Here is a 27,894-nt window from a genome sequence, read left to right on the forward strand (position 1 = left end):
CGAGCCACCCGACCCCACGGTCCGACCCCACACCATCGGAGGACCTAGCGGGATGGACAAGTTTCTTCGCCCGAACGGCTCCGCGGCTTCATCTGCGGCCTACACGGAGGCCATCATGGCGGACGTCGCTCCCTCAACTCAGCCGGCTCCACAAGGTCAGTCCCCCCCGCCCATGCCTGAGGCCCAAATCACCTCTCTAGCCCAGGCAGTGGCCAGCCTGCTTTCGCCCACCATCACAGAGGCAGTGGATAAGGCGATAGCCCTGGGGATTGCCCAGCTGCAGAGGGAACTGGGAGACCACACCCGCAGGCTGCAGGAGCTGGAGCATAGACTTTCAGATGTGGAAGATGAGCTCCAGGGCTCATTCTCAATGGATCAGCAAGCCAGGCAGACCCAGCGCTACCTATTAGACAAGCTGGACGATCTAGAGAAACGATCTCGGAGGAATAACCTCCGGATCATAGGCCTCCCTGAATCATATGGAGCAGAAACGCTAATGGACCTGACCACCACCCGCCTCCCCCAGGCACTGGGGATCCATACAACATGCATTGCTGAGAGAGCCCATCGCCTGGGGGCCCCATCGAATGACAGAAAAACACCCCGCCCTGTCATAGTGCGGTACTTAAATTACATGGACCGACAAAATATCCTCAAATCGTTTAGGAACTCTAAATCGTTCCAAGTTGATGGCCACAAGCTGTTGGTCTTTGCAGACTACTCGCAGGAGGTTACCAAACGCAGAAAGGCCTTTCAGCCATTATGCCAGGCTCTTTACCGCAAAGCTATTAAGTTCACCTTAGCTTATCCTGCAACCTTACGCTTAACCGACTTATCAGGGGAACAAAAGTCCTTCACACACCCTGAGGAAGCCATGCACTTTCTTGACCGCCACTTCAATATCCAGGTGGAGCCACCAGCGACCCCATCTCCCCAGCGCCCCCAGGGGGCGAGAGAACAACGGAGTCCACGGAAGGATCCGACGAAGAGGCAACGCACCAATAGATCGTCGTCCGGGCGCAGGAATCGTTAAGTGACCCCACGCACCTGCTGGTGCAGGCCGCTCTTTTCTCTTTTTCTCCAGGAGGAGACTTCAGCACTGGTGTCACCTCACTTCAGTGACATCTACCCTTTTCCCACACCTGGGCAGTGACTGTTTGATACGCTGCTCCTAAGGCCCTAAGAAATATGGATCTCTATCCCGGACCTCGGCGGCCTGGCTGCCCCCCCTCATGGTTCTGAGAATCTTCACTGCCATGAAGGTATAGGTAATAGAATAGGTTATATGTTTATCGCTTCTATTCATCTACCTTCTGATGGTATTGTTCATGTTATGGTTTACTATTTTACCGTTTACTTATTACTAAAGGTTCACAGCATCACTGTGACCAGGGCCACGGCCTTATTCCTGGTTTCTGGGCTCAGTATCCCTTTTGGACCGTGTGGTGTCGACTTTTACAGCGATCTCATTACCAATTGCGGACACTGACCATAGAAACCCGGTAACGCTGTCCGTCCACGTGCCCTATTGCATGAGGAAAAAAGTGAAGTTACTAAGATGTTTATACCCCCTGTCCTTTATCCTGACCCTAGCCTCTGGTAGGCGACTAGTTTCCATGCCCCCCTCCCTTGCCCTGCCAGACGTACTGCCCCTACCGGGCCACCTGCTGTTTTTTGTGATGCATAGGCTGATTTCTACTAGGCACCGTCTCGGCCTTCATACTGCTCTCAAAAGCTTCACGGCTCAATCCAGCTTTCACGATCCCCCATGACCATTGTCTCGTGGAACGTCAAAGGGCTTAGGTCACCACACAAGCGAATGGCCGTCCTCAGACACCTGAAACGTCTGAGGGCGGACATTGCAATACTGCAGGAATCCCACTTAGAGGAGAGAGACTTCCACAGAATGCAAAAGCTCTGGGTGGGACAGGTTTTTGGTTCACCAGCAGTGAAAGGGAAATCAGGGGTTCTGATCTTGATCCACAAGAATTACAAAGTCACTGTCCACGCCAAACACTTTGACGGGGAGGGACGCATTGCCATACTGCATCTCATAGATGGGGTGCAGGAGTGGGTGTTGGCGGGTGGTGGCGGGTGTATACGCGCCCACCGCCCCTTCTGTTTCTTTTTTCCAAACACTGGCCAGTACCCAAGCGCCTTTCCTTCATTTACCATTACTAGTGACCGGTGACTTTAACCAGCTCATGCAACCATCGGAAGACAGATCACGGGCCACGGGGTCCACATACTCTAAGAACACATATCATTCCCCTTTATTGCTTAACTTGGCAGAAAGCTTACATCTTACCGACACGTGGCGCTTGTCGAACCCCACCGGCAGAGAATTCACGTTTTACTCACACCCCCACAACACCCTCACGAGGATAGATTACGCATTCGCCAACACCAAATTGCTCCCGTACACTAGCTCACCGAAAATCCACGATATAGCTATTTCAGACCACGCTCCCATATCTCCATACATGTAGCCGCCCCATCTTTCAAAAACTGGAGATTTCCCTCCTACTTGGCCAAAGACCCCGGGATTGCCACCCTTTTAGGAGAAGTATGGGCAGATTTTGTCAACATAAATGACACTCCTTCCACTTCCCCGACACTTCTATGGGAATCGGGCAAAGCAGTCCTGAGAGGGCGCATCATTGCGTACGCGTCAGCATATAAAAAGAAAGTGGCCAAAGCATACACAGATGCCAGCGCTTCCCTTATAAGAGCACAGACCAATCTTAACCTGGACAATTCCCCGCCTAACAGGGACAGGTGGCGCAAGGCAAAGGCAGAATTTGATACATGGGCTGACAATAGGGAAAGACTCTATAAATCCCACCTGGATTGGAAGTTCCACTCCTTTGGGAATAAACCCGGGAAGCTGATGGCCTCTTTGTGTCGTGGACCCTTTGAACCTACACTTGTGTCTTCCCTCAGGGGTGCAGATGGTCGGCTTGTAGAGTCTCCCACAGACGTCAACACGGTATTTGCGGACTTTTATAAGTCACTGTACGGATTCGAACCATGCGATGAAACTACAGCTACGCGGTGGTTGTCATCTGTGGAACTCCCTACGGTATCCCCGACCCAATTAGACGCTTTTAATTTTCCTATAACCATTGAGGAAGTGCGGAAAACCATTTTAGGACTGTCACCAGGGAAATCGCCTGGCCCCGACGGTTACACCCCGGAGTTCTATAAACTGGCCATAGACCACCTAGCTCCCACCCTACAACGTGTTTTCAACCACATTATGTCAGGCCACCCATACATGCCGACCGGCTACCGGGCACACATTAAGCTGATTTATAAAAAGGGGAAGGATCCGAAGGACCCGGGTTCATACAGGCCCATCTCGTTATTGAATGTGGATTCGAAGTTTCTCTCTAAAATCATAGCGGACAGATTAGCATCTATACTCCCGTCCTTTATACACCCAGCCCAAGCAGGATTTGTCAAAGGACGCTCAGCAGCCGCCAACATTAGAAAAGTCATAACTGCCCTGGAAGTTACCAAAACAAACCCTGACAACACAACAGCAATCATCACTTTAGACGCCGAAAAGGCCTTCGATAATGTCAATATACAGTGGCTAGACAAAGTACTGATACGCTTTGGCTTCTCCGGCGCTTTTTTACAAATGATCAGGACTATGTACGCATCTCCCGAGGCTCAGGTGGTCATAGCAGGTCAAATTTCGCAACCTTTTAAATTGTACAAGGGTACCAGACAGGGGTACCCTCTGTCGCCCCTGCTATTTAACCTAGCACTGGAACCATTGTCCAGATACATGCTGCACCATCCTGGGCTCCGGGGGATCAAAGTAGGTCGAGAGGAACTCCGTACGGCAATGTTTGCAGAAGATGTTCTAATATTCACTGCGGACCCTGGCCATGATCTACCACTTATACAGGACATGTTTGCGGAATATAGACTATGTTCCGGCCTACGTATAAACTTCACCAAGAGTGAAATCCTCCCGCTTAATACAGTTCATACTCCACAATGGGCTTCCTCTTCCCTCCTTAGGGTCAACACCAGTCATATCACCTATCTGGGCATAAAAATAGGACGATTCTCCTCCTCCTTGTACCGTCTAAATTTTACACCGGTTATCGATAAAATATGCGCAGAACTTAAGACGTAGGCGAATTTACCACTCTCCTTTATCGGTAGGTGTCACCTATACAAAATGACCACTTTGCCCAAACTCCTTTATCCTCTCCAAACTTTACCACTTCTCCTGAAACATGTAGATATCACCAGACTGCACAAAGCCGTCTCCTCATTCCTATGGAACGGGAAACGCTCTAGAATATCATTGGCCAAATTACACTTAACCACTTGCTGACCGCCGCACGACTATCTACGGCGGCGGTCAGCCCCTCACAGGCAAAGTGACGTAGGTCTACGTCGCTCGCCTGTGAGGGTTTAGGGAGCGAGCGCGCGCCGCCGGAGGCGCGCTCCCGCTCCCGCATGGTCACGGACCCCCCCGCGCGTGTGATCGGCGGACCCGATCGCCGCCGGCCACTCTGCGATCGGCGGGGGAGAGGGAGAAAGTCAGGCAGCTTGTGTAAACAAGCTGCCTGTCATTCTCCTCTCTGTATGAGAGATGATCACATGGATCTACTATGTAGATCCATTGATCACTCTGCATACAGTTGAAGCCACAGCCAATCACAGTTAGAATCACGCCCCTAGGGACACAAACAGCCCCTCCCTCTCAAATAAAGTTAACCCCTTCACTACCAGTGTATTTTTACAGTAACAGTGCATATATATAGCACTGATTACTGTAGAAATGTCACTGGTAACCCCAAAAGTATCAAAAATGTCAGTCAAGGGTCCGATCTGTCCGCCCGCAATGTCGCAGTACCGCAAAAAAATCGCAGATCGCCGCCATTACGCGTTAAAAAAAAAAAACAACAAAAATGACAAAAATCTTTCCCTTTGTTAGTAAACGCAATAACTTTTGCGCAAACCAATCAAAATACGCTTTTTGCGATTTTTTTTACCAAACATAGGTAGCATAAAACAAATTGGCCGAAAATATTAAAAAATTTTGATTTTTACATTTTTTTGGGGGGGAATTTCATATAAAAAAAAGGGAAAAATATTGCTATTTTTGCAAAATTGACGCTCTTTTTTTGTTTATAGCGCGTGATCAAAAAATCGCACAGGTGATCAAATACCGCCAAAAGAAAGCTCTGTTTGTGGGAAAAAAAGGACGCCAAATTCGTTTAGGTACAGCGTCGTACGACCGCGCAATTGTCCGTTAAAGTCACGCAGTGCCGAATCGCAAAATACCCTCTGGTCGTTTAGCAGCCAAATCCTCCGGGGCTTAAGTGGTTAAATAAACGGGAAGGGGGCGTGGATCTCCCCAATACTCGCTTGTATAATGTGGTCTGCCTTGTGAGGAACTGTATGGACTGGTTGAGTCGTGAATCCAGATATACTAATTATGCCTTGGACTCAGAACTAGCCGCTCCCTGGAACCTGGCGGCGCTGCTGCACTGTGGAACGGCGGATCTTCCGGTATCGCTGCGCGGCAATTTGCTGCTCAGGGATACTGTGATGGCTTGGAGGGACTTGAGGAGACGTTGTAAGTTGCCTCAGCGCCTCTCCAGGTGCTTGCCTATTTGTAATCACCCCATGTTTCCACAGGCCCAGCAGTGCTCCACTTATGGGGACTGGTCGAGGCGAGGTGTTACTAGGTTTGCTCAATTGTTTGATGACTGTTCAGGTATGCCTCTCCCGTTCGACACTTTTTCTACTCGATTCAATCTGCCGAAGGGTCACTATTTATACCATAGACAATGTCTCAGTTTCGTGGACTCAATCTGCCATACGCCCCAAAACCGATTTGCCACCTCACTACTGGATACGTGGCTACAGCAGGGCAAACATAAGATTTCCCACCTATACAAGCCCTTACTTACTGCACTCTCCCAAACCGTCTCTAACCAAGTGGCGAAACCATGGAATGCTATACTCCACTCTGATACAGCACACCAACGCATCCTATCCGGGTATCTCACCACCCGCCGCTTCATCACAAACAAGTTCTGGAGGGAACAACAGTTTAAAATTATGCATCGAGCTTATTTTCCACATGTACAGTGGTCCGCAGATATTTCCCATCACTTTTGCACGCTGTGTAAATGCCAATTTCCTTCTTTGCTCCATAAACTCTGGATGTGCCCCCCAATCACCTCCTTTTGGTCCTAAGGTATATATCGAAATACACGGGACTTAGGCTACCAAAGGACATCTACCTAATGCTGTTTGGTGATCCTTCTTTTCCTAGCTTTCACAAAGCCAAACACTCTCGGAGTCTATTGTTCAATAACAAGCCCTGGATACTCTCATGCCTCATGATAGCTCGCAGGCTGATCCTCAAGCGGTGGTTGGAGCCCTCTCCTCCCACAATCAAAGACCTTCATGCTGACCTATTAACGCTATGAGACCGAGAATCTACAGGCCTGCAGCACACCCCCTCTGCCAACGCCTTACGATTCACCAGGAAATGGCATCTCTTCTCCACAGCGGCAGGGGACTCTCATAGTAGACCTAGTCTGGACACTTGATCATTAACGGATGTACAAGAACTGGTTGACCCCCTTCTTCACACCCTGATGCCGCTTCATTCCTAACTGTCTTCAGTAAAGGCTCGATTTATCACCATGCAGTATCAAGGCAAGCCATACTGTTTGTTGGGGATAATACTTTTATCGTTGTTGTCTAGCTGTGTAGTTCTAGCCACATTCTACTGTTTTGTATGTACAGAGAGCAACTGAGACGGTGCCCGACGTTGACACTCAACGTTGCCTTATATTCGTGCTCCCCCCAGGAGCAAATCTAGGGGGCTTTGGCCCCCCTCTATACCGTATGTATCAGGTTTACACGCATATATCTGGCTACCCACCCTCTCCCCCCTCTCTTGCCCCCTCCCTTTGACCCTACCGCTTCCCTTTCTAACCCCAGAAAATAGAAAATAGCAGTATTTGTTGTTGAAACTTTTGGTCACAGAGACTATCGTTATGTTATCTCTGGAGTTCTTCACGCGAATTCGCGTATTTTTGTTTCATGACCGATTGCCATCTACTATGTACCCACATTTTTGGTTCATTGTATGGTTGTAATGTACTTCTGCTGTAATGCGTTGAACTTCAATAAAATGTTATATAAAAAAAAAAAAAAAAAAATAATAATTACAAAGCTCAGTTAAAGTGTAACTAAAGGCAAACTTTTTTTTAAAATTTTAGATAGAGTGGAGAGGGATTAGAATGCTTGTCAGTTTTTTATTGCTACCTGTGTCCCCGTTTAGGAGACCCCCCTCTCTATTTGTCCTGTTTACCATTATCATTAAAAGTCAAAGTAAAAAAACCTCCCAAATATTGGGTTGTCCCCAGAAAAGTAATAGAGGGGAAATCTTCCAATAAGGACACTCGTTCTGGTGAGCTGGGGGATCCCCAAGCAATTCCCTTAATTTTCAGGGATTTTCTCTCACCTGTTTCGATATGGGACAAGAAGTGAAAAGAAATCTCCGCAATGGGACACAGATGGCAAAAACAAAAAAAAAAAGAATCTGATAGGGGTTATAACCCTCACTTGCTCAATCCAAAATGAAAAAAATACCTATAGTTCTACTTTAAAGTCTAAAGCCCCGTACACACGTACCGATCGTCGGCCGACAGAACGTCCTACAAATGTTCGCGGCTGGTGTGTTTGTTGTTTGTCTGTTCCACGCACGTTCGCCGCTACAAAAGAGGAAGTGAGTGTTTGGCCGTGACCCTTCTGGGCATCTCGCGCTGATTTCGGTAGCATTTGTTTGGTTGACGACATTTCGCTATTTTCCGAAACATCGTTCGAGAATTTATTATGGCGACCGTGAATTCGTCCGTTGCTGTCGTTAGTGTTGGAGTTTTGGCTCTGAGACGACGTACGAGCAATAGGAAGAAGAAGCGGACCTCCTGGACGAAAAATTGGTTGCTTAACCGTGATCAATTTTCTCATATGTCCTTGCTGAGGGAGCTCCAGGAAAATAATCCTGATGACTTCAGGAATTATTTGAGGATGACGGATCCCATCTTTTACCGTCTTCTTGCCCTGGTGTCCCCCTATATTCTGAAGCAGGATACTTGTATGCGGGTTGCAATTACTCCTGAGCAAAGGTTAATTGCGACGTTGAGGTATCTTGCAACAGGGAGAAGCCTGCAGGATCTGAAGTTCACCACAGGCATCTCCCCCCAAGCACTTGGAGTCATCATCCCTGAGACCTGCTCTGCCATCATCAAGGTCTTGCAGAAGGACTATATCAAGGTATGTTTGATTTTTTACATTACATTACATGTATTACTAGTTTCACCCGAATTATGATGTTTTTGGATGTACAGCAATTGACACAGGCCATTATTTGTAAACTACCCTCTGTCCGCATGCACATAGTAGTAAAGATGTAGATTATCTTTAACCATTTGTAAAATTACCCACTAACCACCCCACCATTCTCTCCTATGTGTCCCTAAACGCATTGCCTGTTAACAGTATGTCGAATTTTTCAAATTTTATTGCTTTCCCTCAAACAATTATTCCTTGGCCAATGTTTTAGTACCTAGTTAATGATTTATCTAAAATACATCAGTCCATCCATTCCCACCTATGATTCTGTATGTTTATGTAATGATGTTAAAACCTTCACTGACCACAAGCCCTTATTGATGTATAAATGCCCAGTTTTACTTACCCATCCCCCACCCACATGCTAAATCTCAAAGTCAGCATATACCAAAGCTCAAGTTCAGAGGTCTTCAAACTATGGCCCTCCAGTTGTTCACGAACTTCAATTTCCATCATGCCTAGTCATGTCTGTGAATGTCAGAGAATTACAAGGCCTCATGGGATGTGTAGTTCTGCAACAGCTGGAGGGCCGTAGTTTGTAAATCTCAGCTCTAGCTGGTGAGTATAATGGGCCATACACACTAGAAGATTGTCAGAACAATTTATCCTTCCGATTTACCAAAACCAAATAATATGAGGTCCAACAAACACTTTCAAATCCTATGCAATCTGGTAGGCCCTTGCACTACATAGAAAAGGTAAATCTGCACGAAAAAGTCTTCAGAGAATCTTCTAGTGTGTATGGCCCTTTACAATATAAGAACAATAGGAGGTTGAAAATAAATGTATGTAGATGTTACATCCCCATATCCAAACCTTTGCCTTCCTGTTGTTTATTTTTTTAGCAAGTTGCATAAGCATTTAACAGACAACTGTGTGTGTAATTAATAATGTGATGTGCTCAAGCACTAATTTTTTTTTTTTTATTTTTTCCCCACAGTTTCCTTCAAACGCAGAGCAATGGCTGGAGATTTCTGATCAATTTCTGGAGAAGTGGAATTTTCCCAATTGTGGGGGTGCTATTGATGGGAAGCACGTCCGCATTGTCCCCCCTCCAAATTCCGGCACATTTTTTTATAATTATAAAGGTTTTTTTAGTATAGTCATGCTAGCCATAGTTAATGCAAACTATGAGTTTATTTTTTTGGATATTGGCAAAAATGGCCGCAATTCGGATGGGGGAGTTATTGATCAGACGGAGTTCGCTCGTCGTCTAAAGAACGGCACTCTGAACCTGCCATCCAGGGAGCAAACTGTTGAGGGTATGAGCTTTGTGTTTATCGCAGATGAGGCTTTTGCGCTTGGGGAGCATCTCATGAAGCCCTACCCTCAGAGGAACCTCACCCCAGACCAAAGGATTTACAACTACCGGTTGTCCAGAGCTCGCAGAGTTGTGGAGAATGCCTTCGGGATAATGGCCAACCGGTTCCGGATATTCCTGACGTCCATAAACCTGGCACTGTACAAAGTGGATAATGTGGTCTTGTGTTGCTGCATTTTGCACAACTTCCTATGCAGGAATGCACAAAATTATGTATTGCAGCAACTGGATACTGACCCTGCTATGCCAGGTACAAGTGGAGAGGCCCAACCTTCTAACCAAGTGGAGTCCATGACGTCAATGGAAGTTGGACGGTCAGCATTGGCATCACACAGGGCCCGTCAGATCCGCCAGGAATATCTGGACTATTTCGTGGGGAGAGGAGCTGTGTCCTGGCAGCAATCACTGTCACACACCCATTAATCTTGTTAAAGATTGGACACACAAGATAAATGTCAGAGATATATTATTTTTCAACACATTAAAAAAAAATTGCAATGATTCAGTATTGTGGATTCTAATCATTTGGGCACATATGCCAAACACAATTATTTGGGTTAATCATGTGTTATATATGTGTGACTTTGGAAGGGTTAATACATTCATCAGTGTGTTTCTTTACTGTAGTCTCTCACCAGCTGATCCAAAGTGATGATGGCCATGTGTTATTTTTGAGCCAGTGGTGTAAATACAAGGGCCTTCTGCACCCCACAAAATTTACACAAACCCTGTCACATTGAGAACTAGGTCACACCCAAGGTTCATCTAATGTCACCTTACATTGGTGGTTCTTGTCCAGAAGTTGCCCATAGTATATATTTAATATAATACATTAGGGTATTAACAACGTACCTACACCTGTTATGTTGTGTTCATTTATGACATCCTTCTCACTGCCCACCAATGTTAGGATATGTCAGTGTTATGTGAAACTTGATCATTGTTCATCTCAAAGTGTTATATATATAAGTAATGGAAAGTGAACTAGAGCAACGAACAAGCAATACACTATAGATTACACTGATCTCCCTACACTGATTTCTACTGCCAATATCAATGCCATATTGAATCCTAGGACTGCTAGTACCTTGAGTGTTGAGTCACACTTATGCAATGCGGGAAGTCTGCGACTTTGCATCCTTCCTGCATCGCATAAGGGTGACCCACCACTTACTTTTTCCACAGGATTGTATTACACAAGTCTGAAGAACTGTGCCATCCAATCCTGATACATCAGAAATAAAGGGTCATGTGCGACTTGTGTGCGTGTTCAGTGTGAATGTAGCCATACAAAGTGTATGTCTCAATTACACTACACTCGCACAAAAGTCGCACATGATGCATTTATTCAGCTGCATCAGGATAGGATTGCACAGTCGTTCACACTTGTATGATCCAATCCTGTATGAAATGTCAGATCGCACTGTGATATGCGTATAAACGGTTGGGATCTTTAACATTTCATTGACACCTCCAGCAACTCGCATATGGCAGTGTCCAAAATGCTGTCATTAACATGTAAATGTGGGAATAGGACAGCCATCATACATGTAATGCTTCTTTACACAGCTTTAGATCTCGACCCCCCAACGAAAGTCAAATAAAGAATGGAACACACATTGTTGAATGTACAAAATTTTTTTTTCAAAACATTCACAGGGTTAGGGTTAGGGTTAGGGTTAGGGTTAGGGTTAGGGTGTATTCAAGTTTTTTTCCCAAACGTGGGTACACTCTTAACAACTGAGTGCCATCAAGATATCATAAAATATTACAAAACTTTTGTAAGAAAAGAAACCAATAAAAACATAAAAAATGTCTTTAAAACTTTTTAAAATTTGGCAATCATGTCGACAAAATCTCGCATTTTTGATTGCAATGCCGTTGCTGTTTCCTTGATTTGCTCGAGGTCTGAGCAACATTGGAGTGCCTCACGTGTTAATTTTGCTAAAGTGCAAGTAGGTAAATCATGATCTGTAAAAAAATATACAACTGAGTCAATGTGAATCACCTACATGAGGTCATAATAGAGAAACATTTGGTGTCCAGGTTATTTTTAATTACTCTCGAGTTAATACCTACCCTGTTCTTATGCTCTTTTGCCCTAGGCTCTTCTTCTTCTTCCTCCTGTCCTCCTCTGATCCTGTTGCTGATGATTCTGCCGGTCTCCTGAGCTTACTATATATTCATTAGGGGTGTGAACGCATGATGACGTCATTGTGAGGGCATGGTCGTAATGTATATATATTAAGCTACAGAGAACAGAGACGGCCAAAATGCACGGCAACAGCATTGGAGGAGGACAGGAGGAAGAAGAAGAGCCTAGGGCAAAAGAGCAGACAACATAAGAGCAGAAGATTGGACAGCAGAAGAGTGGAGAGGAGAAGATCCAAAGAGCAGAGTGGAGAAGACCGGATGAAGATATTTAAGAACATTTCATAAACGTCTCCTGTCGTTATTCACATACACTTCCATTTATGTGGTTAATGTGTAGGGGTACTATGTACCCCATACCCATTCACACAGTGATTGGTGTCCGGGATCTGGGGGCCACCCTTTGTTGAAGGTTGCTTCCAAAGTCCTAGGAACCCCCTGGCCGCATGACCCCCCAAAACCACCAGACAGGGTTGTGGGGATGAGGCTCTTGTCCTCCTCTACATGGGAGTAAGGTGCTTTTGGGTGTGCGGTGCAGAGGCCCCCTGGCCCAAAGCAACAAAACCCCCCCATGTTGAGGGCATGTGTCCTGCTGTGGTCCAGGGGGTGTTTGTTCCGCTTGCTCATTCTCTTTCCTGGCCTGACAAGCTGCATGCTTGTATAAGGGTCTGGTAGGGGTTTTGGGGGTAACCCACGCTGTTTTTTTGTTGTGGGCATACCCTCAAACTCAATACCACACACAAAAGGCCGGGTTGTGAACTTGGGGGGGACACCCACGGTGGGTTCTTCAATTTTTTGGTGTAGTTCCCCCTCAAAAATCTTCACAACGCAAGTGGCCCCGCAAGTCAGAGCATCCTGATCCGACTTACGGTGCGACTTCCATTCAAATAAAGAGGCTCCCATAGGGAACTAGTGTTGTAAATTGGAGGCTAAAAATAACACTGATAAAAATCATTCTGAAAAAACCTACGTGGGCACACAATTGGCTCTTGGACACTTGGTCCGGGATCCTCAAGATTTTGGGAAGTGGCTTCCACGCTGCTTGGCAAGTTGCCAGGAGATCTGGGTTCAGAGCTGGCTGGGGATGCCACATCCTGGCATGATGCAACATCTGCAATGTAAATTTGTAAGGGAATACAAGAATATAAGGTTAAACAATCATTGCAAGTACACATATTTCTATGATCCCATTACACAAAAATCTGTGCCTACCAACCTTCTTGTTGCTCTGGTGTCTGGTCACTTGTTGGCTCCACCAGAATAACCTCAGGCATAATGTCTTCATCTACATAATACAAAACATTGGCCATATCATAAAAGTCACAAGAGGTACATTTGTTAGGACATGGTGCCCTGCTTGATAGCTCTTTCAGTAACAAATATGAAGACATGTACATGGTTATCTACGAAAAATATGGTACATTAATGTTTGACAGTGCATAGGAACCAATTACCTTTAGTCGAATCTGTGCCACCATCTGGGCCCATGTCCTCCTCTTCTTCCACAACTGCCGATGGAGCTGCCAAACCTCTCCTCCTCCTTTCCCATTGTTTGGCACGGAGTTTACGTTTTTCTCCTATTTAAAGGTTTGAATAATAATCTGTGATTAATAGGAATGTTTGCTGAGAAGATTCGTGCAGGAAAGAACGTTCGTTGCAACACAATACATATATTTTTAACTATGGCTTCCTGACTTTTAATGTCATATACTAAAACATCAACAATAGATCGATCTAATCACGACATGACAACTAAAATGAGTAATCTAACTTTTTACATAGACATTATAATCTAGACATGTTAATACAGCATACACCAAATTATAAAAAACATATTGCATGATAAAAAAAAAAAATAATAAATAAAACTTACTTTTTTTCAAAATCCGATGGATTTGGCCCAGCTGATCCTGCTCACGGTGTTTCAGGTCAGACCACCGTTTACGAATCTGATCTTTCGATCGCTCCACACCGAATTTTTTTACCAAACAGGCCACCACCTTATCCATGATGCCATCTTTCCTGGCATTGGGCCGATCGTAATTTGCCAACTTGCCATCATAGTCCATTTTTTCTAAAATGGAGACCATCTCCACCATTTCTGCCTTTGTCATGGGTGTAGCCCTTGATTTTCTGGTGGCCCAATCACTTCGGCCCACACTAATTGAGCTCCCAGATTGTTGAGACATGGTTCGTAATTAAAAAACGATTGTTCCTCTGCTTCAGGTGTGAGTGTCGCATGTAGGCCTGATCTTCGGCACGTACACACCCCTGCACAAGCCCGCCACTGGAGGAGGAGTTGACGCCTGCGCTGTATTTAAAGGACGCAAGATCGTTCGGCCGACGATTCGCTAGCGGACATATCGAGGGTTGGAGCACGATCGAGCTGCGAATCACGACTTTTCCCCACAAACAAAGGTACGACTCTTTTATTGGAAAGTGTGTGTTTTGGGCCCTATACAGCTTTTATTAGGAATATCTTTATTATGTGCCAAAATACATGCTATTTTAATATGTTTTGTGTTGTGTTGTGTCTTGCAGGCATATACTGTCCTGCAATATGGTGGACAATTACACCAGCCACAACTTTCTAATAAGTTTTATTGACGAGTACAGGCAACTGCCGTGTTTGTGGCAAGTGAAGTCGGCAGAATATAAAAATAAGAAACTAAAAAAACAGGCCATGGAACATTTGGTGGCCTTCTACAAGCCCGTCTGTCCTGGGGCAAATTTTGATTATATACGCAAAAAAATAAACAGCATTCGCACTGCCTACAGGCGGGAGGTAAAAAAAATAGAAGATTCCACCCAGTCTGGAGCAGGTGCACAGAATGTACATGTACCACGGCTGTGGTACTATGATAACCTGCGATTCCTGGCAGACACCTTGGAATCCAGGCCGTCAATTTCTACGCTGCCTTCGACTTCGGCAGAGGGCTCAGTGTCTGTAGATCCAAGCCAGGATGAGGATTTCCTGGAGGAGAGTTTTACTCAGGTATGGCATTTCACAATATATTGTCTGCTAAAATGTAATCATGTAACAAAATTATAAGCTAAACCATAATTGACCCTTTATGTAAACGGGCATAGCAAGGGGTTGGCATGACAGGCAACCGCCAGGGGCGCAGGCCAAGGGGGGTGGGTCACAAAAACATTGGCATTGTTTTATTGTTTATTTTAACAATCCACTCAGCCTGCACACCCCAGAACCCCCAGTTTGCAGGCGGATTCATGCAGGTGTAAAACATTGAGAGCTGCTTCATGCAGGTGTAAAACATTGAGAGCAGCTGAGCCAAAAGACCAGGAGACTGAGACTGCCTCTCACTGCATCCCCAGCACACCTCCGGTCTTACAAACACTGCTGCATCCCCAGCACACCTCTGGTCCTAACAAACACTGCTGTAGCCTCAGCATTCCTCTGGCTCAACCTTTTTTAATACAAAACTAACAGCTCCTGCAAATGATCCATCCATCCTTGCTTCCATGTCTCTGGTCTCTCACTCTGGGTCAGCAAGGCAGGTGGCTTCCTTATTCCTGTTTCCCTGCACTGCTTCACCCTCAATGCCCTACATCAAGCCCTCTGCAAGTTCAGGCCCCTCTCTCTCTGCAACCCCCCTCCTCTCTCTCTCACACCCCCTCTTTCTCTCCCTCTCTCTAGCTCTCAACCCTCTCTTTCTTTTTCACACCTGAGACAATGATTGCCCACTAGAGAGCTCTACACTGGGCAAACAAGGGGCAAATTAGAAACTTTTAATGCCCTTTAATTTTTTTTTTGGGGGGTGGGTTACAGTTTTACATTGATCTTGGGGGGGGGGGGGGGTTGTTGCCAAATACAGCTCCTCAACAAGGGCACTGGAGACCCTAGATACGCCACTGTATGTAAAGTCTGCTATTTGTTCACAATAATATAACAAACATGACTTTTTATATACACTATAACATTCTAATCAATTGTTCATTTCATCAACAGGGAAGTGTCACTGAGGAGGAGCCAGGTTGCAGCCAGGAGCCTGGGGAGCCTGCGGAGCCTGAGGAGCCTGAGGAGCCTGTGGAACTATTTCCACCACCACCTCCTCCTGCCAAACGGAGGCAAAAGAGGAAGCACGTGGATGATATCACAGACGAATTTATCCAGGAGGCCACCATAGCCCTACGTCGGAAACCGGAGGCCAATGAGTCCTTCGGCAACATGACGGCCAAAATTTTGGATAAGGTGGACCTCAGGCAGTGTCAGTATGCCAGAAAAATTATTCTGGATGTGCTGCAAAACGCAGAAAACGGCATACTTACTGAGCACAGCCATGCATGCCAGGAGCACCCGTGCCCTCCACCTCCACCTCCACCTCCACCTCCACCTCCACAACACCCACCACCTCGCCAAATGCCACATGGCCAGTGGCAATATGGCCAGCAGGATCCAAACCTGCCCTCATGGCAACCTGATTTCAGTTACCAGCAAATTTAATTTGTGTAACCCCCTATTATTTATTTTACCCCTGTTTGCCAGTTTCTATTTTAATTTTGTCCAAATGGACCTTTTTTATGTTTAGTTATACGGAAAGTATTAATGTTTTCTTTGTTTTTTTTTGCTGAGATACAAAAAATAAAGAAAATGAAAATAAAAAATGGCCTATCTGAATTTGTTAACATGTTTAATATTGTGCATAACCTGAAAAATATGTTTTAGACATTAATTCACACAAGAATAAAGGGTCATATCAATAGTTAGATCTTTGCTGTTTACAAAATAATAATGGTGAAGAGTTCAAATTATTTAATTATAAAATTTGATAGAACAGATAGAATAGACAAACATTATCTTCATCATAACAGAACACATGCCTTTTTATTAGAAAAGTATGGCATTATGAGCAGCATCTTCCTTCTTCTCACATTTATCAAGATGAGCATGTGCTCCGCATTTCACCTATTTCTTGGACTGCCGCGAGCCGAAAGTTCTTTCTGAATAAAATGATGAGTTTACTAGAGAAAATTCTTCCGGGAACTCATTTGGTTTGATCATGCGTGTTGGGATTTGTAGCTGTGTGTCGGCCGAATTCTGTACTGACAGGCGAACAATCGTCCGTTCTGGTGTCCGCAGACAAAAATTTTCATGTTTGCAAGAAAGACTCTTGTCCGCGGATTGTGCGCAGACATCTGTCGGAGGCACCATACTAACACGCATACAATCGGCAGATCTTTCGTCCGCCGACGTTTGTATGACGACGATCGGTACGTGTGTACGGGCCTTTAACCCACAACAGTAAAATCAGTCTATATCAGTGGCGTACCAATAGGGGGGGCGGTCCGCCCCGGGTGCCACACATTAGGGGGGTGACTGCTTCCCCCGCGGAGGAGGAGGAACTGTTTAAAGCAGAGGATGTGAGAAAGACTCACTGTCACTCCCGAGCCCTGAATACACAGCGATCGGCGGGCGCTGCCGGAGTTAACTGTGCTGGTTAATGAGAAGGCGATTGGTTGCTAGGACCGCCTATCAACCAATCACCTGCTCATTAACTAGCACAATAACTTCTGCAGTTCCCACCGAGGCGCCGACCGCTGTGTATTCAGGGCTCGTGAGTGACAGTGAGTCTCTCTCACATCCTCTGCTTTAAACAGTTCCTCCTCCTCCGCTCTCCTCCTAAAAAGGTAGGGGGGGCGGGGGTTGTATTGTAAAGGGGTTCTTTGGAGGGGGGGGGGGCTTTGTATTGTAAAGGGGTTATTTTGAGGGGGCGGGGGTTGTATTGTAAAGGGGTTCTTTGGGGGGGGCTTTGTATTGTAAAGGGGTTATTTTGAGGGGGGGGGTGGCTTTGTATTGTAAAGGGGTTCTTTGGGGGGGCTTTGTATTGTAAAGGGGTTCTTTGGGGGGGGCTTTGTATTGTAAGGGGGGTTCTTTTGGGAGGGTGACTTTGTATTGTAAAGGGGTTCTTTGGGGGGTGGCTTTGTATTGTAAAGGGGTTCTTCTGGGGAGGGTGGCTTTGTATTGTAAAGGGGTTCTTTGGGGGGGCTTTGTATTGTATAGGGGTTCTATGGGGGGGCTTTGTATTGTATAGGGGTTCTATGGGGGGATTTATTGTAGAGGGGTTCTATTGGTGGGGGCTTTGTATTGTAAAGGGGTTATATTGGGGGCTGTGTAATGTAAAGGGTTGTATGGGGGATGGGGCTGTGTAATGTAATGGGTTCTATTGGGGGGCTGTGTAATGTAAAGGGTTCCATGGGGGGGTGGGAGCTGTGTAATGTAAAGGGTTCCATGGGGGGATAGGGGCTGTGTAATGTAAAGGGTTCCAATGGGGGGCTGTGTAATGTAAAGGGGTCCAGGGGTAAGGTGGCTGTGTAATGTAAAGGGGTCCAGGGGTACGGGGACTGTGTAATGTAAAGGGGTCCAGGGGTACGGGGGCTGTGTAATGTAAAGGTGTCCAGGGGTAAGGGGGCTGTGTAATGTAAAGGGGTCCAGGGGAACGGGGGCTGTGTAATGTAAAAGGGGGTCTCCATACATTTTACATGTGACACGTCAATGGGCAGTTCGTCGCCTGGGGGGGTGCCAGATATAGGATCCGCCCTGGTGCCAAATGCTCTAGGTACGCCCCTGGTCTATATACTGTATGTAGTAAAGCATGCCTGTTATGCTCACTGTGGAACCTAAGGGGTTAATCTTTTAACTTTTTATTGGAAATGTTTCATAGCAGAAAGTAAAAAAAAAAAAAAAAATATATATATATATATATATATATATATATATATATTTATTTATTTTTTTTTTTTCAGAATTGTCACTCTTTTTTTGTTTATAGCAAAAAATAAAAATTGCACAGGTGATCAAAAACCACCAAAAGAAAGCTCTATTTGTGGCAATAAAAGGACATCAATTTTATTTCGGCACAGGGTTGCACATCCACGCAATTGTCAGTTAAAATAGCACACTCCTGTATCACAAAAAAAAGTTGGACATTAAGGGGTAAAACCTTCCAGTCCTTAAGTGGTTAATACAGGTTTAAAGCTGAACTTTAGAGTTACCTTCAGTCTTGCACTGTTGTATAGGCTACTTCCCTGTACTGAGATTGCTTACTCTGATTTCACTGCACACTGTGAGCTTCTACCAGTGTGCATTAAAACCTACTTTTTTTCTTGGCTTAGGATAATCAGCATCATTTATACTTCCCCCCAGCTTTATTATAGTTAATTTAATTATGGAGGTGCAGCATTCCCTGGTGCTGTCTACATGCAAATAAAGTCTGCCTAGGAATGCCTCCAGACTGACATCCACCCATCCACCCATGTTTCTTTAGGAAGCTATGTACAGTACTCAGTTGGTTCCTACCACCAATCATGATCTTTCTGCATAGAGAAACACAGAGACCTAGCCATGACATCACTTGTTCTAAAATAAATTAAATAAAAACAGAAATATTTGATTTAATAATGCATCAAGCACAGCGATGGAGCTGGGTGGTGAAGGTAGTAGAAAAGTAGGATGGCAAAAAAATAGGCAAATCAAACTTCAAGTGATTGTAAAGTCTTGTTTTTTTATTAACAAATATGTTATACCTACCTCCCTCTGTGCAGTTGGTTTCGCAGAGGGCAGCCTGGTTCCTCCTACTCTTGGGTCCCTCTTGGCTGCTCCTGGCTCCTGCTGGTGCCCCCACAGTGAGCAGCTTACTATGGGGCACCCGAGCCAAGATGCAGCTCCATGTGTCCATTTAGACCCGGAGCTGCCGTTCTGCCCCGCTCCCTCTCTCTCCTGATCGGTTGACTTACTTTGATTGACAGTTGAGGGAGCCAATGGCACTGCTGCTGTGTCTCAGCCAATCAGGAGGGAGAGACCCTGACGACCGAGGGACTCGTGGACATCGATTTCCTCAGGACAGGAAGTAAAGGTAAATCTCCCCAATTGGAAACGGGGTTGTTAGACTCCCTTACTCTAGTCAAATTGAAAGAAAAAGGTTTGCCTTCAGGTTTACTTTAACCACTTTATGACCGCCCACCACAATTATACTGTGGCAGGCAGCCGCTCCTGCGCGAACCGCCGTAACTATACGTCGGTTGCGCACAGGAGGCTAGGGGGCGAGTGTCAGCGGGAAAGCCGATTGCAGCGGCCAGGCGGCTCTGATTGCCGCCTGAAACCCATGATCGCTCCCCACTGAGAGAGAAGAAGGGTCAGCTGTTATAAACACAGCTGACCGTTCTTCTCCCTGGAATGATCATAGAGCCCATGTGATCCTTCTATATAGGAACATAGTTCTCTATGGTCATTTCACAAGCCATGCCCCCCCCCCCCACAGTTAGAATCGCTCCCCTAGGCTTACATTTAACCCCTTGATCACCCACAATGTTAACCCCTTCCCTGCCAGTGTCATTATTACAGTAACAGTGCATATGTTTAGCACTGATTACTGTAGTAATGTCACTGGTCTCCCCAAAAGTGTCAAAAATGTCCTTCAAGGATCCGATCTGTCTGCTGCAATGTTGCAGTCCCGCAAAAAATCGCAGATCGCTGCCATTTCTAGTAAAAAAAAAAAAAAATGACATATATCTTTCCCGTAGTTAGTAGACGCAATAACTTTTGCGCAAATCAATCAAAATGTGCTTATTGCGATTATTTTACAAAAAATATGTAGCAGAAAACAAATTGGCCTAAAATGTTAAAAAATTTAGATTTTTAGGTTTTTTTTGGGAATGTTATATAGCAGAATGGGAAGAATATTGTTTTTTTTTTTTTTTTTTTCAGAATTGTCGCTCTTTTTTTTGTGTATAGCGCAAAAAATAAAAATCGCACAGGTGATCAAATACCACCAAAAGAAAGCTATATTTGTGGGAAAAAAAGGACATTCATTTTATTTAGGTACAGCGTCGCACGACCGAGCAATTGTCCATTAAATTAACGCAGGGCCGAATCCCAAAATATGGCCTGGTCATTAAGGGGGCAAATCCTTCCGGTCCAGAAGTGGTTAAGAACTCGCTTGGAGCAGCATATTTTTTTATTTAGTGTAGAGGCATTTAACCAGGGGCGTAACTACAGGGGATGCAGGGGTTGCAATCGCTACCGGGCCCCATGCTCCAGGGGGCCCGGTAGCAAACCAGTGGGTGAACTTCCAGGATCGCAAAGGTCACACTTGCGACCGGACCCTGGCATTGCACCACTGTGGGGAGGCCCCAAGATTGCAGGAAGGGGGCCCACAAGATTGCAGGAAGGGGGCCCACTGCAGAACCTGTGAAAGAATCCTGCCACGGGACCTTAAAAAAAGGCCATGCAACGAGTGTAAAGAGCCCCAGGATTAGTGGGAAGAGCCCTGGGCTTGAAGGTAAGGGCCCCGGCCAGGGGTCTGGGGGGCCCTTCATGGTTTCTTGCATCAGGGCCCTGAAGGTTCTAGTTACGCCTCTGCATTTAACCAAATATATTTCTATAAACTTTCTTTAAAAAAGGACTTGATAAGGTAAATTTATGGATTCTGAGGATAAAACAAAAATGAAATAAATTGCTTTTGCATTACTTTTACTATTTTGCAATCACCAGTATATATCACTACAGTAAAACCATCTTGATGCAAAGACTCCCACATAAGCTGTCAAACACGGGAGAGCTCGTCAGAAAACTACAAACAAGGCCACTGATTGTGAGAGGGACAGATATGAAGCACTATATGCAATCCACTGCGGGCAAACTCGCTATAAAGTACCACTTGGACTCATTATGTCACCTAACAGAATGCAGGAATAAGAAGTGTTATATTTCTGTAAATGGTGTCTCCTTATGCAATTTAAATTTAAATAGTATTTTTGATATGTTAAGTGGTTCTTGCACAATTCCATGTCGATATGCCATGAATTATTTCACAGCTTTTTTTCATTAAAGAATAACTCTTATTTCATTTTTAAAGAAATGTATTGTTTTAAAATGATAAGATGTTGAAATTACTATGTACAATGATGCTCCAGGCAACTATTCAAAATATAATTTAATCGAGTTACTTAATAAAAATCATTAAATGTATGTTGAAAGCTGAAGTTTAGGTATGCATATTTATGCATGGTTCAGTTTGGACCAATGTATGTGTCATACCTGGAAGATCCTTGTGGAAGCTGGAAATCACTGTAGTAGGCACTGCTACTACAGTGATCGCTGCTAGCTTCCAGGTCCCATGCTGCCCTGATGCTTAGTAAACACAGGAGGTAGAGAAGTGGGTCAGTGATGTCATGATTTTTTACACTGAACTGAGTTTAGCAACCTCAACTTGATAGTAGAACATGACTTTTCCTGATCCAGTTTCATTGCTCCTACATTTCTGAATTGGTTTAAATTAAAATGGTTGTAAACCCTTACATATATCCACTTAAGTGGCTAGCCTCGGTCGATACACAAAGATGGAACAAATCCTCCTGTACTTTTTTATCTGCAGACATTTCTTCTCTGCAGCAGCTCAAAGTACAGAGTTTAGACAGTATTTCTGAGCTACAGAAAGCAGGGGGTGGAGATCTGATGTCACACACTGTACAGCTTAGAACAGGGAGCTGAGTGTAATCTGAAGCCTGAGTGGAGGGAATGGCCACACCCCGCTACCCAGTTTCATAGGGAAGCATGCACAGCTGAGGCTCTCAAATACCTTTTGTCTGCTGGAAGGGAGCAGGGGCATCTCCCGGGATTCCTTGGTGTTGGCATAACCTGTTCGATGGGTCGCATGCAGATAACACACTGGGTGCTTCTCGGCCTTTTGGCTAAGTGTAGTATCAAGTGTAGTATCGACTTTAGCCCTTAGGGGTGTCTCTGCTTTACGGCTAGGACGTTGAGAAACATTTGTATCTATCCAAGCCATTTGGTCCTTGTGGGGTACCCTCTGCTCGGCCTTGTAGGATGGTTGATTAAATTCAGCTTCACCTACTCGCTGCTATTGGGTTAGAGGCTTAGCCCCCACAAGGAACGAGATTGCGATCTTCCCTCCTCCCCCCCCACTCTGCGCTACTACCTTCGGGCAGTAGGCGCACAAGGGCCTTTTTAAAGGCTGCGAAAGAGTGAAGACGCCGAGGAATAAGAAGGAAGCCGCCGAAGTTCTCCTGAAGCGACTACCGACGAACTCCTCCGTCATGGGGAAGAGCACTGGGAAGAAGAAGCATGTCCCTGCCACTTCTGCCAAGACTCCGGGAGAAGTCGCCTCAACCTCCACCCCCACCCCGGCCAACGCCACCCAGCCGGGCTCAGCAAGGCCAGCCAGGTCCGCAGACGGGCTTCCTACCCTGGAACCCTGGATGAGGCAGACAGTGGTGCTGCAGCTGAAAGAGGTGGACGGAAGAGTCCCCGACATGACCCCGGAAATCTTTGGCAAGAAAATGATCCTCGAACAGGGGTTCAGCAAGGCGGAGACACTGTCCGTGCAGACCTTCATGAAAGGTATATTCTATATAACTTTTGTGTCTTTACAGGTCTGTAGAAGATACTGGGAGGCGGTGAAGAATTGTGGCCCGGAATCCCCTTTCCGCAACTTCGTTGCGAACACTCCCATTCAACGGGATGAAAGGCGGGTAACGGTGTCCATGAGAAACCCCCATACCCCAGGAAAAGACATCGCCACCTACCTCCAGAGGTTTTGCATCGTGGCCAAAGACCCAGTCCGAATCCTCGATGTCAACGGCTTCTGGACAGGTAAGTGGGCAGTTTCTTGCAGGTTAAGGAGAGAGCCTTCGGGGGATCTCCAACACCTGAAGTCCCACTTCTCTCTGGGAGCCTCCGCAGGACTCCTGTACTACGCAGACATGCCCCATACCTGCCACAGGTGTGGCAAGCATGGTCACGTAAGTATGGAATGTCAGGAACCTTCTTGCAGGTTCTGTCGGGTTGCAGGCCATGAGACCAAGGATTGCCCGAGGTCCAAGGCCTGTAACCTCTGCGGATTGGCGGAGCACGTCTACAGAGACTGCCCCCAGAGATCCCGGTCCTACGCTGGAGCCCTGCTCAAGGGCAGAGCCCCAGACAGCGCTGGGAAAAAGAAGCCAGGGGAAAAGACTGCGAAGGAACCTCGGAAAGCCACTGGTGAGTCCCCCCCTCCCCAGGCCCCTACCACCTCCTCCGACCCATCCCTCCCCAACCCCCCTGAGTCGGAGGTGACCTCACCTGCCCCTGCCCCTCCCCCCTCTCAGCCCCCCCCCCGCCCTGTCCTCCATGGAGGACTTCCCCACCCTGCCCACCGCCCCCCCACCCCACCCCCCACCAGAAAAGGCCAAAAATGGAACCTGGACAGCCCGACAACTGAAGAACCCACCAAGCGGCCCACCGTGGCCCAGCAAAATGACATCGCTGGACTGGACCCAGTGGTGGAGGACCTCGAGGACCTTGAGTCTGCGGGGGAAGATGAAGGAGAAATGCAGGAAGGTAAGGATCTGGCTCCCCCAGAGACTGACCTCACCCAGGACCTGATGGACAGCATCCTCGAGGAGAACGGCCTGAACCAGGACACTGGACAGGCACAAGAGGCAGTGGAAGAACCACCCCCCCCTCAGGGGAGGTAAGTTCAGCCCACCTGCTAGCTAGCCCCTTTATCTCCTTTACATGATGGCAGAGATCTCCATCTTTTCCATTAATGTTAGGAGCATCAAGGATGCGTCTAGAAGACAGGTGGCGCTGACATTTCTTTCCACACAGCAGAGTGATGTCTACATGCTTCAGGAGTGTGCCCTACCCTTCTCGAGGAGGTACACTCATCTGTCCTCCCAGTGGACCCATGGTCCCTCCTACTGGTCCGGGGGTGTCGATTGTAAGTCTGCAGGGGTAGCCATTCTTGTCAGGGGTGGTCGTTTCACGGTTGACTCCGTCCAGGAGCTCGTCTGTGGCCGTCTTTTGGTCGTAGACGGCTCGTGGGCGGGAGAGCCAGTTAGGCTCATCAACGTGTACGCCTCCCCAGATAAGAATGAGCGACTGGAGCTTTTCCAGACCCTGCGGACCCAACTCGTCACCACCAGGGCAGTAGTAATCGGCGGCGATTTTAACTGTCCGATTGAGGAGGATGGGCGCAGCTCCAGCATGTACGCAAAGCTCGACACCACGTCTAGGCTGCTCAAGGAGATGATCGCGGAGGCTTCCTTGAAGGACGCCGTGGGATCCATAGGGAAAGGTTCCGTGAACTATTCGTGGTGCCGTCCTGATGGATCCGTACGTTCTAGGATAGACTTCGTGCTCACCTCCAAGACAGTCAGACATCGCGGGTTCTCCATGGTCCCCTGCTTTTTCTCTGACCACAGGGCCATTCACTTTCGGGGTGACCTGGGCGAGGGCTTTGCCCCCGGTCCGGGCTCCTGGAAGCTGAATGGTACCCTGCTGGAAAATGAGGAACTGCTGGAGGAACTCAGGGAGGCCTACATTACCTGGAAGGAGGACAAGAGGTTCTTCAGAAAGGTAAGTGACTACTGGGAGTTTGTGAAAGTCAAGCTACGCAGCTTCTTTCAGGCAAGGGGACGCCAGCAAGTGTGTGCCAGGAAGAGGGAACTCAGGAGACTGCAACGTCAGATGCAGTCCCTGCAGGACCTTCACCACTGCGGCTGGGACGTTAGGCAGGACCTGGAGGACACCAAGAAGAGCCTGAAAGGACACTTCGAGGAAGAATCCAGGCACCTCGTCTTCCGTTCCAAGGTGGAGAATCTTGAGAAAGGTGAGAAATGTAACTCTTTCTTTTTCAGGTAACTCCACTCAGGACACACTCCCTTGTCTGAGCTGCGGGACGAGACCGGAACACTCCAGAAGGGGAAGGAGGCTGTGATGCAAGTTGTCAGCGACTACTACACCAACCTCTACTCCCCGAAAGAAACAGATACGGCTGAGGCCGACAGGTTCTTGTCAGGTATCACTAACCAAATTGATCCTGCAGGTATGTCGGCAATCAACGCCCCCTTGGCGCTGGAGGAACTGCACTCTGCCGTCAGATCCTTTAGGCAAGGCAGGACCCCGGGCTGCGACGGTCTCCCAGCGGAGCTCTATGTAGCGCTGTGGGATCTCGTTGGCCCGGACCTGCTCGAGCTGTACGAGGAGATGGTGGTGGAGGGCACAATGCCTCCGTCGCTGAGGGAGGGGATGATCACGATTTTGTATAAGCGTAAGGGGGAGAGAGGGGATCTGAAAAATTGGCGTCCCATCTCTCTCTTGAACGTGGACTACAAAATCCTCGCCAAGGTTCTGGCCAACAGGCTGAAATCTGTCATCGGACAGATCATCCACCCGGATCAGACTTGCGGCATTCCTGGTCGCAGGATTGCGGACAGCCTCGCGCTTGTCCGGGACACGGTCCAGTACATTCGAGGCCGCTGTGTGCACGCGGCCCTGGTCAGTCTTGACCAGGAAAAGGCCTTTGACCGTGTCTCCCATGAGTTTATGTGCAGAGCTCTGCGCAGGTTTGGTCTTGGGGACATGTTTTGTTCGTATGTGAATGTGATGTATAATGACATTTGTAGTACGGTGTTGGTGAATGGCTGGAAAACTGACCCTTTCCCTGTTCTCTCTGGGGTCAGACAAGGCTGCCCTCTCTCACCTCTGCTTTTTGTTTGCTGTATAGAGCTCTTTGCCGAATGCATCCGACAGAACCCAGAGATCAGAGGGATCACCGCACCGGGACCGGACAGAAGGGTTGTCAAGTGCTCACTCTACATGGACGACGTAACGGTGTTCTGTGCTGATCAGCGCTCCATTGACTCGCTCGTCCAGACCTGTGAGGACTTCGGCAAAGCTTCAGGGGCAAAAGTCAACTGCGGGAAGTCAGAGATCATGCTCTTCGGAAAGTGGTTCCTGCCTTCTTCTGCATCAATCCCTTTCAGCATCAAGGCGGACTTCATCAAAATTCTTGGAGTTTGGTTTGGAGCTGAGGGCGCAGCCCTGAAGTCTTGGGAGGAGAGACTGTCCAAGATGAGACAAAAGTTTGGACTATGGAGCCTCAGAGAACTCACCATCGAAGGGAAAACACTGGTACTCCGCAGCGAGATCCTCCCTGTGTTGCAGTACCTCGCCCAGGCCTGGCCCCCCCGGGTCAACACCTGCAAGGCCATCACCAGGGCGGTGTTCCACTTCATCTGGGGCTCCAAGATGGACAGAGTGAAGCGTGCAGTCATGTTCAAGGAACCCCTCAAGGGCGGTAAGGGCGTGCCCGACATCGCAACGTTACTGGGGGTGTTCTTTGCCTGCAACTGCATCCGCAGAACTTTGATTGACAGAACTTCGGACTCTGGAGGCAACTCCATGTCCCGTTTTTTCCTCCTGCCTCTCTGGAGGTCCCTTGGATGGGACAAATGGGACAGCTCCATCCCCTACAACTGGGACACTCCTTGGTACTACTTGGACACTTTCAAGTTCATCAAGGAGCTGGGGCTACATGGAGTTAAGCCCGACTTGTGGAAGCCAAAAACTATCTACAAGTTGATCAGAGCATCGGACATTGCTGAGACTGTTCCAGGCCTCCCTTCAGCCACTTGCAAAGTGGTCTGGAGGAATGTTTCTTCAAAGAGACTCACCAACAGGCATAAAGATCTGGCGTGGATGGCTGTCCAGGGAGGGCTGCCACTCAGGACATTTATGCATGCCAGAAACTTGTGCAGATACAGGCACTGCCCCTTTTGTATCATCCACGAAGAAACGTCTTTTCACGTTTTCTGGGAGTGCTCATTTGCACAGAGCCTGTTGAGGGCCTTGGAACCTGAACTTAGAGACTTTGTTTCCCAGACTGCCATCACACATTTTGCTGTGCTGAATGGACTTTTTCATGGTACTTTTACACAGGAGGACATTGACAACGCCTGGCGGGTGTTGTGTTGCTTTAAGGACGCTTTATGGTGCGCCAGAAAGCGCCTTATCCACCAGCGGGAGAGGATGTCCATTGAGGACTGTCGCAGACTGGTTCACAGTCTGCTCAGAGACTATAACCTGATGGATCTCATGGAGGAAGAGGAGGTCTGAAGATTTCCCCTTCCCCCACTCTCCCTTGTGTGTCTTTGTCCATTCAATAAAGCTTCGGGCCTGTGATTTCATTCCCCTCCCCTTACCCCTCTCTCCC

The 27,894-nt window shown here is 47.1% G+C and overlaps 1 protein-coding gene across 1 annotated transcript; it reads left to right on the forward strand.

Moving 5' to 3' along the window:
* Nucleotides 1–52: 52 nt before the first annotated feature.
* Nucleotides 53–27,797, forward strand: LOC309557682 (uncharacterized protein; the record flags this gene model as incomplete). The annotated part of the gene is made up of 5 exons (XM_082260464.1): nucleotides 53–616; nucleotides 2,429–3,607; nucleotides 23,060–23,897; nucleotides 25,552–25,698; nucleotides 26,407–27,797. The coding sequence occupies 5 exons, from the start codon at nucleotides 53–55 to the stop codon at nucleotides 27,795–27,797; spliced, it is 4,119 nt and encodes a 1,372-aa protein (XP_082116590.1).
* Between the last annotated feature and the right edge of the window lie 97 nt (nucleotides 27,798–27,894).

The sequence above is a fragment of the Pelophylax lessonae genome (assembly GCF_965119305.1).
Source record: "Pelophylax lessonae genome assembly, chromosome: 6".
Classification (NCBI taxonomy): domain Eukaryota; kingdom Metazoa; phylum Chordata; class Amphibia; order Anura; family Ranidae; genus Pelophylax; species Pelophylax lessonae.